Source organism: Oncorhynchus keta, chromosome 1 (assembly GCF_023373465.1).
Source record: "Oncorhynchus keta strain PuntledgeMale-10-30-2019 chromosome 1, Oket_V2, whole genome shotgun sequence".
NCBI classification, from domain to species: Eukaryota; Metazoa; Chordata; class Actinopteri; order Salmoniformes; family Salmonidae; genus Oncorhynchus; species Oncorhynchus keta.
The window spans coordinates 68,909,068-68,928,197 of NC_068421.1; the positions used below are offsets into that span (position 1 = coordinate 68,909,068).

At 43.0% G+C, this 19,130-nt stretch overlaps 1 protein-coding gene across 4 annotated transcripts; it reads left to right on the top strand.

Moving 5' to 3' along the window:
- Positions 1-6: 6 nt before the first annotated feature.
- LOC118391934 (flavin-containing monooxygenase 5-like) lies at positions 7-17,885 on the top strand. Of its 4 annotated transcripts, none has more exons than XM_035783449.2 (12): positions 7-273; positions 4,581-4,733; positions 6,437-6,625; positions 6,752-6,917; positions 10,146-10,288; positions 10,702-10,784; positions 11,550-11,666; positions 11,745-11,892; positions 11,979-12,186; positions 12,399-12,471; positions 15,165-15,366; positions 15,584-17,885. In XM_035783449.2, the coding sequence occupies exons 2-12, from the start codon at positions 4,602-4,604 to the stop codon at positions 15,806-15,808; spliced, it is 1,686 nt and encodes a 561-aa protein (XP_035639342.1). In that variant the 5' UTR covers positions 7-273; positions 4,581-4,601; the 3' UTR covers positions 15,809-17,885. The 4 variants fall into 4 exon arrangements, with proteins under 4 accessions (XP_035639342.1, XP_035639359.1, XP_052314771.1 ...); XM_035783466.2 differs by lacking the exon at positions 7-273 and adding an exon at positions 327-487; XM_052458811.1 differs by lacking the exon at positions 7-273 and adding an exon at positions 510-529 and having other exon boundaries at positions 11,553-11,666.
- The last annotated feature ends 1,245 nt before the right edge of the window (positions 17,886-19,130 follow it).

Genomic DNA, 19,130 nt, shown 5'->3' on the forward strand with positions numbered 1-19,130 from the left:
CTCTACGTCTTACAGGAACGCGCTCACCGGCCAAGCCCACGCACTGTCGTGGATACAAGGTCCGATCACTTCTGACACCAATGTAATGAAACAGCAGGGAGCAGATCTCGAACCCTCGCCCTTCGAGCCCGAGGTCCGGCGCGCTATCGACTGTGCGGCAGAATCGATTTCCGCGCTTATAAACCCAGGGTCGTCACACTATTGACGATTTGTGTTGCAACAAGCAAGTTTCCTGAACTCCAATTTGCAGATTTTTTTTCGGGATAATACGAGGTATGACCACGGTTTTATTCGAAGTCATACTTTAATAATAGAACAATGTAAATATAAGTGTCTTATTATGCGTTATAACGTTAACGATAATTTTGCAAGGAGGTTCTAGCTATTCCAAAGATGTTTTATTATATTAACAAGATAGTCGAGAGACCGCTCTAACAATGGAAATACATGTCCTCAACTATGAAAGGCAGGCAGGAGGCGAGATCAGGTGGGACCAGCGCTATGAATGCAAGAGTTGACCATCCATGATGTAAAAATTTTAGTTTTACCATATTTTGAGGCTTTTACATGTTCTTTGTTTACAGACATTGGAGTAATACAAGCTTATATTTAGGGTTCTGATGTGGTAGGACAGTGAGGCATAAGTTATATTCTTCAAGAATCAATGGTTATATTGATACCTACATGTACATATTACCTCGACTAACTTGTGCCCCCGCACATTGACTCTGAACCGGTATCCCCTGTATATAGCCTAGTTACTGTTATTTTATTGTTGCTCTTTAATTATTTGCTATTTTTCTATTATTTCTGTAATTTTTACATCACTTTATTTTAGTACACACTTTAACACTTATTTTTCGTAACTGCATTGTTGGTTAAGGGCTTGTAAGTACATGTTTCAGTGTAAGGTCTACTACACCTGTTGTATTCAGCGAATGTGACAAATACAATTGTATTCGATTTGATACATTTAATTAATATAATAGGTCCAAAAATGGATGTAGCAACTGCTGACTGCCCCTTTAACCATGTTACATTTCAACTTCAATGTGGTTTGGGACTTCCCAAGAATCCCGAACAATGTAAATATAACAGTGTCTTATTTTGCGTTATAACTTTAATAATAACTTCGCAAACAGGTTCTTGGAAAATAGACAGCAAAAACTAGCTATTCCAAATATTATTTATTATATTGACAAGATAGTCGAGTGACTCTAACAATGGAAATACATGTCCTCAACTATGGCAATAAGCGTGTGAAGAACAGGCACAAACAACTAAAGCGAAAAACTGGTGGAGATCGTTTTGCATGGCCATGTGCCTCGGGTAAGCGGAGTTTCGGGTTTTAGACCATTCCATTGGTCCTTAAGTGAATTTCCACCCAACCGATACACCGGGCCTTGCAACACGAACTCCACTCACCAGAAGCGAGCGGGCAAGCAGAGCAAGGCGGGTGGAAAGGACGAGACAGGCAGAGCAGTGGACTGTATGCTAGCAGGATAGTCCATATCTCAAAAAGGTAGATTGTGCTGATTTATTGAACCATAGTTTAAAAAGTCTGGATAGTGCTCAAACGATGACGTCATATCTTAATTGCACTATCTTTATGCATATTTGCCATTCAGCAGGCGAAGGTCCGCACCCATTATTTTTCAACATGTGCATACGGAGGAATGTGCAGGGGATTGTGGGAAGTGAACGGCGAGAACCTTGCTAGCGGAGCGATTTATTTTGGTAATGCAAATTTCAAGTGAAGTGAAGCATGTCGAGAGTAGGCGCATCTGGTCAAAAACTCTACTGTAATAATTGAGAGGTGTCAAACTAGACAACCCGCCCGCCCAGCTTGCTTTGGTTGGGCCATTATAATTCAAAACAATGCCTTCTAAAATAAGTCACATGTTTTGCATACTCACCTTTGGAGTGGGACTTCTGACTTTCTCATCCAATGGGATTTGAGAAGGAAGCGAGGATGAGACATACATTTATTCTCACCTTTATTTAACCAGGTAGGCTAGTTGAGAACAAGACTGCGACCTGGCCAAGATAAAGCAAAGCAATGCGACACAAACAACAACAGAGTTACACATGGAATAAACAAACATACAATCAATAATACAATAGAAAAAAAGTTTATTGTCCTGATCTTGCCACAGTACTGTGAACCTCTGCACATTGAAGCATGTGATTGGTTTAGTTATGTAAGGGATCAAAGGGATTGGATGCATGTTTTAAAGACACGCCCCTCAAGATTAGAGCTGAGCAGAATGGAGCGAGAGAATGTTCTCTGCTGAGTTTAGAAAATGAAAAAGTGTAGCGCTGTTTTATTTATGCTTAGTGGCGACCTGTCATTCAGGACAGGTGTTTTGAGCCCCACCTGTTTAGGCAACTCCAAAATGCAGCTGATTCAGCCTAGCTCAGTGCTTTCTGTGGAGGAGGGGCAGCCAGCAGAAAATACAGAGTGTATGCTTTGGTAATCTTCTCTATTTGAGCCGTGATTGGCTCAGTGTTCTGTCACCATAACTTTGATTGGACTGATACATCATACTTTCAATCTTAGCTAAAATATATATATGTATATTAAAAAAGCTAGACAAGCAGTCATCATCATGAATCACGTCGACAATCTACTGGCAAATCCTTCTCATATAAAGAGAAATTATAGATAAAACCAAGTAGGAAATTGTGAATTCAACAATGAGTGGTTTTGAATAAATCAGTGGCAAACTGCAAACGTTGCAAAGCAATCCCTGTTTTGCTTCCCCTGCCTGCTATTCGGAAAACAGGTTTTTAAAATTCTTAGCAAATGTATTAAAAATAAAAAACAGAAATACCTTATTTATATAAGTATTCAGACCCGTTGCTATGAAACTCGAAATTAAGCTCGGGTGCATCCTGTTTCCATTGATCTTCCTTGAGATGTTTCTACAAATTGATTGGAGGCCACCTGTAGTAAATTCAATTGATTGGACATGATTTGGAAAGGCACACACCTGTCTACATAAAGGTCCCACAGTTGACAATGCATGTCAGAGCAAAAACCAAGCCATGAAGTTGAAGGAATTGTCCGTAGAGCCCCGGGACAGGATTGTGCCAAGGCACAGATCTGGGGAAGGATACCAAAAAATGTCTGCAGCATTGAAGGTCCCCAAGAACACAGTGGCCCCCATCATTCTTAAATGGAAGAAGTTTTGAACCACCAAGACTCTTCCTAGACCTGGCAAAAGTGAGCAATTGGGGGAGAAGGGCCTTGGTCAGGGAGGTGACCAAGAACATGATGGTCACTCTGACAGAGCTCCAGAGTTCCTCTATGGAGATGGGAGAACCTCTGCAGCACTCCACCAATCAGGCCTTTATGGTAGCGTGGCCAGACGGAAGCCAGTCCTCAGTAAAAGACACATGACAGCCCGCTTGGAGTTTGCCAAAAGACACCTAAAGGACTTTCAGACCAGGAGAAAAAAGATTCCCTGGTCTGATGAAACCAAGATTGAACTCTTTGGCCTGAATGCCAAGCGTCACATCTGGAGGAAACAAGGCACCTTTCATAACCTGGCCAATACTATCCCTACAGTGAAGCAAGTTGGTGGCAACATCATGCTTTTGGGGATTTTTGTAAGTGTCAGGGACTGGGAGACAGACCTGAAACTAGCTGTGCAGCGACACTCCCCATCCAACCTGACCGTGCTTCTACAAAGTACTGAGTAAAAGGTCTGAATACTTATGTATGAAATGACGTGGAAACAATGTTGATTCAAGCAGTGTGTGCCCAGTTGGAAACCATACAACTTTATGCACAAGGACTACTTTGATCAATTTTCACAGAACATTTTACTTTAAGAACAGTGCAGATACAAAATTTGGTAAAAGAATGACAGCACAAACTGTAATTTTGTTACCAAGCTTGGCATCTGCACTGTTCTTCAAGTAAATGTGTACATTGTTACAAGTAGTCCTTGTGCATAGAGTTGTATGGTTTGTTTAACTTTTAAATCATTGGTTTTGTTTGTTGAAATGAAAAGTCTCAGCATCATTCTGATTCCATGGAATTGCCCTGTGTCGACTGATAGCGACTCCATGTAGTTGGTGGTAGACTCCGCCTACACAAATCGCAGCTCAACTCAGTATAGATGTATATATGGACCGGGGGAGGCTGGTGGAATGAGCTATAGGCGGATGGGCTCATTGTAATGGCTGGAATGTCAAATGTGGTTTCCATATGTTTGATACCGCTCCATTGATTCCATTCTAGCCATTACAATGAACCCGTCCTCCTATAGCTCCTGCCAGCAGCCTCTTTTGATATGGACAGAGTTGAGATCCTCAGCAACGTCTATAGTAGCCTGGGCTGTAGGACGGGTAAACAAGCAGCTCTCCAGCGGCCACACCCACCCCACTGATTGGAGAGTTTGGATAGATTTAGATCTTGTCTGTATACAGTATCGACTTCCATTTATCCTCCATGAGTTACCGAATCTCCTCTCTACTTCTGTCCTTCCTGTGGAGACGGACAGCATGTCTTTTTTTGTAGGCTACTAACCCTAATGTTTTGCGTTATACTGTGTCTTTCCCTGCCTCTGCAGACAGACAGGCAGACAGACGGTATGTCACGGCGCGTGTGTGTGATTGGAGGGGGAAGTTCAGGTCTGACCAGCATCAAGAGCTGTCTGGACGAGGGTCTGGAGCCCACCTGCTTCGAGAGCAGTGATGACATCGGGGGACTGTGGAGGTTCAAGGTAAGACGGACTACTGCATCTCAGTGTTAATTTCGTCAACATTGACTATGACGAAAAATATCTGTAATCCTATTTTCCCCGACGAAAACGAATGATGACAATGAGACGGGATGCCATGAAGAAAACGATGGCTGTAACACATTAGTTTTCATTTTAGTTAACGGGAAAAAATTGTGACGATGAGAATTACAAGTGTGACTAATGGACATTCAATATGACATCTGTTTTGTCCAGCCTTTGTAGAATATTTAATGTAATCCTCTCATTGGCAGAATGAATGTCTTTCAGTTGCGTGGTCTGTAAATTGATCTGCCCTGACTCACACAGCTCCTGGGAGGTCACTTCAGTCACTCGGTAATCTTTTGAACTGATGCACAGTGAGGACAAGACACTTAAATTGTAACTAACCTAAACTAGAAACAATAATGTTTACTCTCTCTTACTTTCATGTAGGCTATTTTAGCTTTAATCACATCAGAAGCTCTATTTTCCCATATGCGCTGTTATTCGTCTGTGTTGCCGCTATCACGGTCCGCGGGTGCAGTTGTTTTAACATGCTATTTGCTGAATATTAGGATTATAGTCAGTGCTCTAAATTAACATTTTTAATGGGTAGCATTGCTGCTACTAACTTCAAAAAGAAAGGAGCACCAGACAAAATGTACTGCAAATGACTGTCCTATCATTCCTAATTGTTATCAGGTGTTACCTTGATGTTGTAGAACACATCACTAGAGTGGGAAAGACATTACAATAAAAAAAATACATTTTATTCAAAAGTGCAACTGCAAACATATTTGCATAGGTGACTATTTTTGTACAAAGTAATATACAAAACAAACATTGACTCTATTCAAAAGTACAACAGCAAAGAAATGTATATAGATGATTAAAAACAATCTTTATTGTATTTAAAAGTGCAAACTGAACTGTTATCCATAACTGCGTTCAGCTAACAGAATAATAATAATACAAAACTATGTAGCTAATAATATTTATGTTGTTACAAAGTAACATGCTGACTATGAGCTGATACTTGGATAATGAAATAAATGTCTAGTCGCCTCTCACAATAACAAATCAATTTCTTTGATTGAGAATATAACTATTAAATCAACTTGCTCTTAGGGTTAAGGCTTAGGGTAGATACAACCCAAGGATCCCGGGTAATACTAACCCTCTTCCCGGATAGTGCTCTCGATGGTGCCAATAATGTTTGCGCAGGACACCTCGTTTCCATATGTCAGGTAGATTTGTAATCCATTATTTTCTGGGAGAGTAACATGGGTCTGAATTTGGTAAAGGCCATCTCCTCTTTGGCAATGCAGTAAGCAGTGTTAAATTCAATCTCTAACCCAGTTAGTGATGTTGCGCTCTCCCCTGCCCCGATGCACTTGTCCCTGAACTTGATGTGCTTTTGACTTAAGTTATATTTTAGCAATGACTCGTGTTTTTGGTTGCTGGACTCAGTAGCAAAATAAGTCTTCCCTGCTACTATTAAAAGGTATTTTAGCCATAAAGGCTAACACTAAAACAATAATTAAAATAGCTGCCAAAATTAACACTGCTCTAGATACAGTGGCCTCATGTTCTCTCCATCTCCATAGGCTAAAGTGGTTTCATCTCCTTGTCTGAATTGCTCATAAAAAGTGTGGGAAAATCCTTTTCTGACCTTTTACACCTATTCTTCTCTCCATCCTTAGGAGAACCCAGAGGCTGACAGGGCCAGTATCTACCACTCTGTCATCATCAACACCTCCAAGGAGATGATGTGTTTCTCTGATTTTCCCATCCCAGCCCACTTCCCCAACTACATGCACAACTCCCTCATTATGGACTACTTCCGCATGTATGCCGAACACTTCCAACTCACCAAGCACATACGCTTCCAGGTAGGAGCTCAGTTCCTAGTCACAGTAATCATTTATACAGTTTCATGGTTGTACTCAGGGAGGTGAGGCATTTAGAACATTGCATATGTTACACAACATACGTGTGTGTGTGTGTGTGTGTGATAGATCAGAGTCCTCCAGGTGAAGCCAAGACCCGACTTCTCTCGTTCGGGCCAGTGGGATGTGGAGACAGAGAACAAGAAGGGAGAGAAGGAGAAACATATCTTTGATGCTGTGATGATCTGTATAGGACACCACTGTCACCCCAACCTGCCTCTACACGATTTCCCAGGTAGCCTACAACACAGTGACCTCAGATACTAGGCCAATCTCAAATGACACCCACCCAAAGGTATGTCATTTTAGATGCAGCGCCCCTAAGGAATAGGGTTTTATTTTAGACGCAGCACCCCTAAGGAATAGGGTTTTATTTTAGACGCAGCGCCCCTAAGGAATAGGGTTTTATTTTAGATGCAGCACCCCTAAGGAATAGGGTTTTATTTTAGACGCAGCACCCATAAGGAATAGGGTTTTATTTTAGATGCAGCGCCTCTAAGGAATAGGGTTTTATTTTAGACGCAGCACCCCTAAGGAATAGGGTTTTATTTTAGAAGCAGCACCCCTAAGGAATAGGGTTATTTTAGACGCAGCACCCCTAAGGAATATGGTTTTATTTTAGATGCAGCACCCCTAAGGAATAGGGTTTTATTTTAGACGCAGCACCCCTAAGGAATAGGGTTTTATTTTAGACGCAGCACCCCTAAGGAATAGGGTTTTATTTTAGACGCAGCACGCCTAAGGAATAGGGTTTTATTTTAGACGCAGCACCCCTAAGGAATAGGGTTTTATTTTAGATGCAGCACCCCTAAGGAATATGGTTTTATTTTAGATGCAGCACCCCTAAGGAATAGGGTTTTATTTTAGACGCAGCACCCCTAAGGAATAGGGTTTTATTTTAGACGCAGCACCCCTAAGGAATAGGGTTTTATTTTAGACGCAGCACCCCTAAGGAATAGGGTTTTATTTTAGACGCAGCACCCCTAAGGAATAGGGTTTTATTTTAGACGCAGCGCCCCTAAGGAATAGGGTTTTATTTTAGACGCAGCACCCCTAAGGAATAGGGTTTTATTTTAGACGCAGCACCCCTAAGGAATAGGGTTTTATTTTAGACGCAGCACGCCTAAGGAATAGGGTTTTATTTTAGACGCAGCACCCCTAAGGAATAGGGTTTTATTTTAGACGCAGCACCCATAAGGAATAGGGTTTTATTTTAGATGCAGCGCCTCTAAGGAATAGGGTTTTATTTTAGACGCAGCACCCCTAAGGAATAGGGTTTTATTTTAGAAGCAGCACCCCTAAGGAATAGGGTTATTTTAGACGCAGCACCCCTAAGGAATATGGTTTTATTTTAGACGCAGCACCCCTAAGGAATAGGGTTTTATTTTAGACGCAGCACCCCTAAGGAATAGGGTTTTATTTTAGACGCAGCACCCCTAAGGAATAGGGTTTTATTTTAGACGCAGCACGCCTAAGGAATAGGGTTTTATTTTAGACGCAGCACCCCTAAGGAATAGGGTTTTATTTTAGATGCAGCACCCCTAAGGAATATGGTTTTATTTTAGACGCAGCACCCCTAAGGAATAGGGTTTTATTTTAGACGCAGCACCCCTAAGGAATAGGGTTTTATTTTAGACGCAGCACCCCTAAGGAATAGGGTTTTATTTTAGACGCAGCACCCCTAAGGAATAGGGTTTTATTTTAGACGCAGCACCCCTAAGGAATAGGGTTTTATTTTAGACGCAGCGCCCCTAAGGAATAGGGTTTTATTTTAGACGCAGCACCCCTAAGGAATAGGGTTTTATTTTAGACGCAGCGCCCCTAAGGAATAGGGTTTTATTTTAGACGCAGCACGCCTAAGGAATAGGGTTTTATTTTAGACGCAGCACCCCTAAGGAATAGGGTTTTATTTTAGATGCAGCACCCATAAGGAATATGGTTTTATTTTAGATGCAGCACCCCTAAGGAATATGGTTTTATTTTAGACGCAGCACCCCTAAGGAATAGGGTTTTATTTTAGACGCAGCACCCCTAAGGAATAGGGTTTTATTTTAGACGCAGCACCCCTAAGGAATAGGGTTTTATTTTAGACGCAGCGCCCCTAAGGAATAGGGTTTTATTTTAGACGCAGCGCCCCTAAGGAATAGGGTTTTATTTTAGACGCAGCGCCCCTAAGGAATAGGGTTTTATTTTAGACGCAGCGCCCCGAAGGAATAGGGTTTTATTTTAGACGCAGCGCCCCGAAGGAATAGGGTTTTATTTTAGACGCAGCGCCCCGAAGGAATAGGGTTTTATTTTAGATGTTGGCACAATACAGAGTGAACCTTGAACTGTGTCCTGTAGATACAATACATGACCAAAAGTATTTATGAACATCTCATTCCAAAATCATGGCCATTAATATGGAGTTGGCCCCCCCTTTGCTGCTATTCCAGCCTCCACTCTTCAGGGAAGACTTTCCACTAGATGTTGGAACATTGCTGCAGGGATATGCTTCCATTCAGCAACAAACAGCATTAGTGAGGTAGGTCGGGCACTGATGTTGGGCGATTAGGCCTGGCTCGGAGTCGGCGTTCCAATTCATCGCAAAGATATTTGATGGGGTTGAGGTCAGGGCTCTGTGCAGGCCAGTCAAGTTCTTCCACACCGATCTTGACAAACCATTTCTGTATGGACTTTGCTTTTTGCACAGGGGCATTGTCATGCTGAAACAGGAAAGGGCCTTCCCCAAACTGTTGCCACAAAGTTGTAAGCACAGAATCGTCTAGAACATCATTGTATACTGTAGCATTAAGATTTCCCTTCACTAGAACTAAGGGACCTAACCCGGACCATGAAAAACAGCCCCAGATCATTATTCCTCCTCCACCAAACTTTACAGTTGGCACGATGCATTGGGGCAGGCAGCGTTCTCTTGGCATCTGCCAAACCCGTATTCGTCCGTTGGACTGCCAGATGGTGAAGTGTGATTCATCACTCCAGAGAACGTGTTTCCACTGCTCCAGAGTCCGATGGCGGCGAGCTTTACACAACTCCAGCAGACGCTTGACATTGCGTATGGTGATCTTACGCTTGTGTGCAGCTGCTTGGCCATGGAAAATAATTTCATGAAGCTCCCAACGAACAGTTCTTATGCTGACACTGCTTCCAGAGGCAGCTTCGAACTCGCTAGTGAGTTTTGCAACTAAGATCAGACGATTTTTACGTGCTTCAGCACTTGGCTGTTCCATTCTGTGAGCTTGTATGGCCTAACACTTCAGCTGAGCCGTTGTTGCTCCTAGACGTTTACTCTTCACAATAACAGCACTTACGGTTGACCGGCGCAGCTCAACCATGGCAGAAATTTGACTAACTGACTTGTCTCATTTCAGCCACAGTCTTATCTCTCTTACTGTGCTCTTACTACCCCTAGTAGTACTGTGCGGGGTGGTCAGTCAGTCAGTGACACAGGCCTGTCTTCCAGGTATCGACAAATTCAAGGGCCAGTACTTCCACAGTCGGGACTATAAAACGGCAGAAGAGTGGCGGGGGAAGAGGGTGGTGGTGATCGGCATCGGCAACTCTGGAGGAGATATCGCTGTGGAACTCAGCAGGGTCACCAAACAGGTACAGTAGAACAGCGGGGAGGTAGAATCCTAACAGGTACAACGACCAAGCAAAACCATTTTTACGAGCCACCAAGTAGGCCCCAGTCAAACAGGGCATTTTGTAACAATCAGTTCATATTCATATCAAACATCTTCCTAGAAATTATCAAAACCATTTGAACACACTCACAAAATGTAGCCCAATTTGCTGTGTGTAGTGAGGTGGGGCCAATATTGTCATATGCTCAGAGGTACTGAGATAAGATTGCAAACTTGGGCAGAAGTCTGAAACAGTAAAACAAGGCAAGTCTGTCTATCCAAGTACCATTTTATTATGTCAAAACATCCTCAGACCTCTGTCTGTCTTCGCCTCATACTCTTCCCTAATCTCTCCCATGCTCTTCCCCCCCACTCTCCCAACTCTCTCTCCAGGTATTCCTCAGTACCAGGCGTGGGGCATGGATCCTCAACCGTGTGGGTCAACAAGGGGTGCCCATGGACTTTCAATTTAACAGGTAGATTGTCTGGAAATCACCTTTTTGTGCCTTACACTTTAAAAACATTACAAATGCAAACGGTCTTCCTCCATCATTACTGATAAGAAATGATTGGACAGATGAAAGGAAGTGCTTGGTCGTAGATGTCACCTGTTTCAGAAACACGCCTGATCAATGGATTCCACTTGAAAGAGGTTGCGTTCCATCAGTAACATACACTGAGTATACCAAACATTAGGAACACCTTCCTAATATTTTAGTTGCACCCCCCTTGCCCTCAGAACAGCCTCAATTTGTTGGGGCATGGACTCTACAAGGTGTCGAAAGCGTTCCACAGGGATGCTGGCCCATGTTGACTCCAACACTTCCCACAGTTGTCAAGTTGGCTGGATGTCCTTTGTGTGGTGGACTATTCTTGATACACAGGGGAAACTGTTGAGCGTGAAAAACACAGTAGTTTCGCAGTTCTTGACACAAACCAGTGCGTCTGGCACCTACTACCACACCCCGTTCAAAGGCACTTACATTTTTTGTCTTACCCATTCACCCTCTGAATGGCACACATACACAATCCATATCTCAATTGTCTCAAGGCTTAAAAATCCTTCTTTAACCAGTCTCCTCCCTTTCACCTACACTGATTGAAGTGGATTTAACATGACATCAATAAGGGATCATAGCGTTTCCCTTTATTCACCTGGTCAGTCTACGTCATCGAAAGAGCAGGTGTTCTTCACGTTTTGTATACTCAGTGTAATCTAACATTGCGTTGGTTCTATTTAGAAGGGTGTTAAAGATGGCCCTGTCTGTACTGCCCTTTGGCCTGGCCTGCAGACTGGGAGAGAACAAAATCAACCAGAGATTCAACCACAGCCTCTACTCTCTACAGCCCAAACACAGGTAAGAGCACACACACAAAGAAAGAAAGAAGAAAGAAAGAGAACGGAATATATTTTAAACCTGTTGTGTATGTCCCAGGCTGTTCAGCCAGCACCCTACAGTGAATGATGAGCTGCCCAACCGGATCCTGTCTGGCACAGTGCAGGTCAAACCCAACATCCGCAGGCTCCAGGGGTCCAGCATTGAGTTTGACGACGGAACCGTGGAGGACAACATAGACTTGGTGGTGCGTAACCAGACATAGTCATATATACGCACACCCAAACTCACGCACAGTTGCCACCTTTCACCTGTCCATTACCTCATTTCCAGGTGTTTGCCACTGGCTACAACTTCTCCTTCCCCTTCCTACCGTCCAATATGCTGCCGGTTTCCGGGAACAAGGCCAATCTGTATAAGTACATGTTCCCTCCGGGGTTAGAGCGTCCCACACTGGTCGTTATAGGGCTGGTGCAGCCGCTTGGAGCCATCATGCCCATCTCTGAAATGCAGGCCCGATGGGCCACCAGGGTCTTCAAAGGTACGTCACTGTTATTTTACGAGACATTGGCCCACTTGTTTAACTTCCTGCTTTCTCTCTCTTTGTCTTGTTCCCACAAGCATACCTCTCTGTTCAGAAGGCACTTACAGTTCTTTAAAAAAAAACTATCAAAATTACCCAACAGTCCCTTTGGTGCACTTATTTTGTCCAGAGCCATGCTGTATCAGTTGGATTATCTGTTTCACCCACAGGGCTGAATAAGCTTCCCTCAATGGACTGCATGTTGAAGGACATTAAACACAAGGAGGAAACAATTGCCAAGAGGTACTGAGATTGATTTAGTAGATTTGAGGGGACAGGATAAGTTTAAGCAATATAATGATGGCTCCACATACCTTTCTAATTGGATTTAGGGAAGTTACCACCATATTGCTTGCACCTATTTAATAATGGCACCGGAGGGGATGGTTGCCGTTTTACTGGCTCCTAACCAACTGTGCTATTTCATCCCTTTTTTCTCCCCAATTTCATGGTATCCAATTGGTAGTAGTTACAGTCTTGTCTCATCGCTGCAACTCCCGTAATGACTCGGGAGAGGCAAAGGTCGAGAGCCACACGTCCCCCGAAACACAACCCAACCAAGCTGCACTGCTTCTTGACTCAATTGCCCATCCAACCCGGAAGCCAGCCGCACCAATGTGTCGGGGGAAACATCGTACACCTGGCGACCGTGTCAGCGTGCACTGTGCCTGGCTCACCACAGGAGTCGCTAGTGCGCGATGAGACAAGGATATTCCTGCCGGCCAAACCCTCCCTTAACCCGGACGACACTGGGCCAATTGTGCGCTGCCGGCTGCGACAGAGCCTGGACTCGAACCCAGAATCTCCAGTGGCACGGATAGCACTGCGATGCAGTGCCTTAGACTACTGTGCCACTTGGGAGGCCCCAACTGTGCTATTTTGTTTGTTTTTTCGCATTGTTTAACTTATTTTGTACATAATGTTGCTGCTACCGTATCTTATGACCGAAAAGAGCTTCTGGACATCAGAACAGCAATTACTCACCTCGAACTGGACAAAGATTTTTTCTTTAACGAGTCCGACGCAAAGGATATACTGCTTTGTCAAGACAAGGCACAAATCCCCGTCATCAGCGTGAAGAAAAGACAGAGAAAAAAGGGGGAGGATGGCGGGGTGCATAGTAAGAATTTGCTGACGAGTAGGTAAACCACTACTACTCCCTGTATTATTGACCAACGTGCAATCATTGAAAAACAAACTGGACGATCTACGATTAAGACTTCTACAAATGGGACATTAATAACTGTAATATCTTATGTTTCACTGAGAAGTATCTGAACGACAACACGGATAATATAGTGCTCACTGGCTTCTCCGTGCATCGGCAGGACAGAGCAGTTATGTCTGTTAAGACGAGGGACAGGGTGTGTGTCTATTTGTCAATAACTGCTGGTGCTCGATGTCTAATATTAAAGAAGTCTTGATGTATTGCTCGCCTGAGGTAGAATACCTCATGATAAGCTGTGGACCACACTATCTACCAAGAGTTCTCATCTATATTATTCATAGCCGTCTGTTTACCACCACAGACCGATGCTGGCACTAAGACAGGACTCAGCGAGCTGTATAAGGCCATAAGAAAACAAGAAAATGTTCATCCACAAGCGGCACTCCTAGTGGCGGGGGACTTTAATGCAGACAAACGTAAATCCATTTTACCTCATTTCTACCGGCATGTCACATGTGCAACCAGAGGGGGAAAAAAACTCTAGACCACCTTTACTCCACACACAGAGATGCATACAATGCTCTCCCTCGCCCTCCATTTGGCAAATCTGACCATAATTCTATCCTCCTGCTTACAAGCAAAAACTAAAGCGGGAAGTACCAGTGACGAGCTCAGTACGGAAGTGGTCAGATGACGCGGATGCTACGCTACAGGACTGTTTTGCTAGCACAGACTGGAATATATTCAGGGATTCATCCCGCTATGCCCTCCAACAAGCCATCAAACAGACAGTGTCAATACAAGACTAAGATTGAATCCTATTACACCGGCTCTGACGCTCGTCGGATGTGGCAGGGCTTGAAATATCTTACGGAAAAACAAAGGGAAACCCAGCCGCGAGCTGTCCTGTGATGCGATCCTAACAGACAATCTAAATGCCTTTTAGGCTCCGAGGCAAGCAAAACTGAAGCATACATGAGAGCACCAGCTGTTCCGGACGATTGTGTGATCACTCTATATTTTACATTTATTTTGCCTTTATTTAACTAGGCAAGTCAGTTAAGAACAGTGGGTTAACTGCCTTGTTCAGGAGCAGAATGACAGATTTTTACATTACCTTGTCAGTTTGGGAATTCAATCTTGCAACCTTCCGGGTTACTAGTCCAACGCTCTAACCACTAGGCTACCTGCAGCCACAGCCGCCCTCTGTAGCCAATGTGAGCAAGACAACATTCACAAAGCCGCGAGGCCAGAGGGATTACCAGGACATCTACTCAAAGCATGCACGGGCCAACTGGCAAGTGTCTTCACTGATATTTTCAACCTCTCCCTGACCGAGTCTGTACATGTTTCAAACAGACCACCATAGTCCCTATGCCCAAGAAAGCAAAGGTAACCTGCCTAAATGATTACCGCCCCGTAGCACTCACATCGGTAGCCATGAAGTGCTTTCAAAGGCTGGTCATAACTCACATCAACACCATCATGCCGGAAACCCTAGACCCACTTGTTCTGTCTGCTACTGCATGGCAAGCAGTACCGGAAGTCTAGGACCAAAAAGCTCCTCAACAGCTTATATCCCCAAACCATAAGACTGTTAAAGTTAATCAAAATGGCCACCCTGACCATTTATATTGTTTTTACACTTCTGCTACTCGCTGTCTATCTAAAATTTGATTTGATTAGATATCCTGCTCCTTCAGATCTGCAAAACACAGAGGGGGGCCTATGGGTTGTTTTTGGGCAGGGCCTAACTCTCCTGTCTCAGGTATGTGACCTCCCAGAGACACACCATCCAGGTGGAATACATTGACTACATGGACCAGATAGCTTACCAGGTGGGGGTGCGTCCCAGCCTCCTAGGGCTGTTGCTACGAGATCCTGGTGTGTGGCTGTGTGTGCTGCTGGGGCCATGCACCCCGTACCAGTACCGTCTGAGAGGGCCGGGACAGTGGGATGGGGCCCGACAGGTAGGGATGGGCCTACAGTGTATTAATACAAAAATATACTGCTGATAATGTTGTGTTTTCTGGTATCGATACAATCATTAAAATAAAGCTGAGCTTGAAATTCAGAACTAACTATTAATGTGTATTAATTATTCCTATTTAAATTAATTGTATTCGATACTGGCCTAAGTATTACTTGGGACATTAGAGAAACTGAAACATCTACCTCTCCCCCCAGGCCATCCTGACTACATGGGATCGGATGGCAGGAGCCCTGAAGACCAGGCCCTCGGACATCCCTGAGCCCAAGCAGAGTTCCTTACACCTGACCCTAACTGTGGGGGCTGCTGCCCTGGCTCTGGGGTACTACTGGAACATACACAACCACCCATCCCTCCTCATCGCCCTGGACCCCACCACCTGGCAGGACAAGATCAAACCATACCTGCCAGTGTTGTGGTAACCTACCAGGGATCAAACCCAGGCTGTGACTGGGTGGCTAACACAGTCATGTTAGCCCACTATGCTAAAGCCTAGCCCTCAGCCATTCCACCTATTTATTCAATTCCAGTACACAACCAGCTGTACTAGTGGTGGTATAGAACACATATGTTTAAGGACTGAGGGTCCCAGAGTACTAGGTATTGTAACACTGGTTTGGTTGACTAATGCCCATTAGCCCACTGAGCTAAAGCCAAGGAGGTCACCTCCGTTACACCAGGACAGTGACCTGAAACAAACTCATAATCCAGATGAGCTATTAAATACAGAAATGCAATAGCAGGCAGCAATCACTAACCTTACTGTCTGTTAATTAATATGCCAGGTCATCTTTGTGAAAGATGAGAGCTCTACCAACTAATCAGCGAACACAAATGATGTTAATATGAATCTCTCATAACCAATAATTCACAAAATGTATGCACAGAATTGGAAATAATGCATAGTGCAATATTAGTGTATTATCCACAGCCTGTTCTCATAATTGTTGGGATTCAATTTTACTTGATGCCACAGTGACTGATCAGATATATTATAATATAATTTATTTTGTTCTATAATCTTATTTTCAAAATAGCAAAATGATTTTAGGAGAGTGTAGTGTAATACATTTTTGCCTTCATGTTTGGATTGGCTTTGAGTGTTACAAGTCTGTAATTCACTAATCTAGTCAAATGTATGCACACACTAACCTCTACCTTCTCCCTCCTTACGATGTACTGGTGACCATGATAAGTGGTGCCACCACTAAGTGCCTACTCCAGGAACATCCTTATAAACCACTAAAGTGTGGCCCAGAGACAACCCCCCCCCTAGCCTCTATGCATTTGTATGTGAATGGATATATGGCATTTTTGCCATCCTTGTCTGTCATCCCTTTCAGATCTATACAGGTGCATAGGGTGGTAGGAGACAGGAGGTAGTTGCTAGGCATGGTGTCTGGATGTTTAAAGAGCCACTGAACACGTCGATTGGCACGTGTTCTTCTGATGCTCATTATAAAATGTTGATTTCTGGACCGATTGGGCGTTTGGTTAATTATGTTTGTCCCCCATGAGACACTGTAGATGCGGAAGCCTGTTTCACTTCCTCAAAATCCCCAGAATAAATAACTCAAAAAATCTGTCATTCATTTTGACATTTTTGACAAGGATGTTGTGCAATTTTACGTCTAACTAAAGGTGTTTAGTGTAGTATTTCTCAAGTAAAAAAAATGTGCAATGTGTTGTCTTATGTAAGCCAAGTTAGAGCTGCTGGGTAGGTCTGTCTCACTGTCAATGCTATTGGAGAGTGAGCAATCCACACAGCTGTTCACCCCATGTTAGTTGGCAAATGGACATCAAATCAAAACCCAAACTTAATTTACCCGTTGTGACGCACAGATGGTCCAAACTCTGTTTTAGATAGGATGACTTTATGACAAATTATTTTACACTATATAGTCAATTTTGACACTAGATTAACTGTATCTTGCTAATTTGTTGTCACATAGGCTGTTTTCAAAGGGATGTGTTGCTTTTTAAAGGCAGTCGCACTTTAAAGCTAGAATCCTTAGTTGCTACATCCTATTTTTGACTAATTCAAATGTACCCATTATATTCAAGAATAAACTTAAATGTCTCGCGCTTACTTCAAATGTCGTACCCAATCCGAACCCAAAATACAAGCTAATTTTACTCACATTTTGTAAACAATGCATATTTAAACAAACACTGTGTAGCCTCAACATTTTTAAAACTTTAATTTTGATTTCATGGATGTTCAGGCTATGCATCGTCTGTCTATGATTTGAGAGGGGTTACATTTCTCTGGGCCCATCCCTCAGGTTTACTCCAACTGAAGCAGGGTGCTGACTTTGCTATTGTTTCAATTAAGGATTCTAGGTTTAATTTCTTTGTAATGTTGTATGTTTTTTAGCCCAACAACATTTACTTTGTTGGGCTTAACATTTTAATGTAATACTATGGGATGAAAACAAGTTATGAATTTGAAACATTATTGTAGAATAGATTCAAAAATAAAAAATGAATGACATTTGCCTTAGCCTCTCAGCCCACTATGTAAACAGTTATTGCTTTCGGGGATCCTTGGGACGGCCCTACCTTAAACAGTAACCTTCTCCCCTACCGTAGCCCTACCGTAACCATTTAAAATGCCACCTTCAATGCACGTCAGTTGGGACATCCCAAGGATGCCAAATAGCAAGGACCCAAAAGTGGTGGAAAAAGTAGCCAATTGTCATACTTGAGTAAAAGTAAAGATACCTTCATAGAAAATGACTCAAGTAAAAGTGAGTCACCTGGTAAAATACTACTTGAGGAAAAGTATTTGGTTTTAAATATACTTAAGTATCAAAAGTGTAATTGCTAAAACATACTTAAGTATCAAAAGTAAAAGTATAAATCATTTCTAATTCCTCAAGTAAACCAGACTGCACAATGTTCTTGTTATTTTAAATTTACGGATAGCCAGAGGCACATTCAGACATCATTTACGAATGAAGCATGTGTTTAATGAGGCAGTAGGGATGACCAGGGATGTTCTCTTGATAAGTGTGTGAATTGAATCATTTTCCTGTCCTGCTTAAGCGTTCAAAATGTAACAAGTACTTTTTGGTATCAGGGAAAATGTATGGAGTAAAAAGTACATTACTTTCTTTTGGAATGTAGTGAAGTAAAAGTAGTCAAGAATATAACTAGTATAGTCAAATACAGATACCCCCCAAAAAATACTTAAGTAGTATTTTTACTGAAGTACTTTATACCACTGGGGCCCAATGTAAACCACAAGCCTCATCCCCAGACTGCAAACAATCTTTGGTTGTCTGTCTTAGAGAAACAGCCACCCTAACTGTACATACATAGGGTGTTATTATCAGCAGTGGGGCTAATGATGCATAGCTGAGCTACAGTAGGGTTCCAAGCCAAGCCCTCCAAACAATTTGATCCAGCTAGAAGTTGCCCTTAAACTGATCTAAAATATGTTTATTCTCACAACACCATCCTTACCCTTACTTCTTTGTGAGGGGAAATGCAAAACTGAACTGACATTAAAAGGCCTGAATCTATCTGCTCACCTGTGGCGTCATCAAAAATGATCTATTATATTGACAAGATAGCCGAGTGACCGCTCTAACGAAAGAAATGCATGTCCTCAATGATTGAAGTCAGACGAGATCAGGTAGGACAATTCTAGCCAATGAGAGGGCAGATATGCGTGGAAACTCAGAAATTAGGAGGTCAAATCATGACGTCGGTGATCTTCAGGTCAGAAAATCGGAGCTC

Excerpts from the sequence above, each read along its gene's own strand:
- LOC118391934 (XM_035783449.2), top strand. The coding sequence starts at position 4,602 with ATGTCACGGCGCGTGTGTGTGATTGGAGGGGGAAGTTCAGGTCTGACC. Across the intron at positions 6,918-10,145 it reads GCCTCTACACGATTTCCCAG|GTATCGACAAATTCAAGGGC; the intron begins GTAGCCTACAAC and ends CCTGTCTTCCAG. Across the intron at positions 11,667-11,744 it reads TCTCTACAGCCCAAACACAG|GCTGTTCAGCCAGCACCCTA; the intron begins GTAAGAGCACAC and ends TGTATGTCCCAG.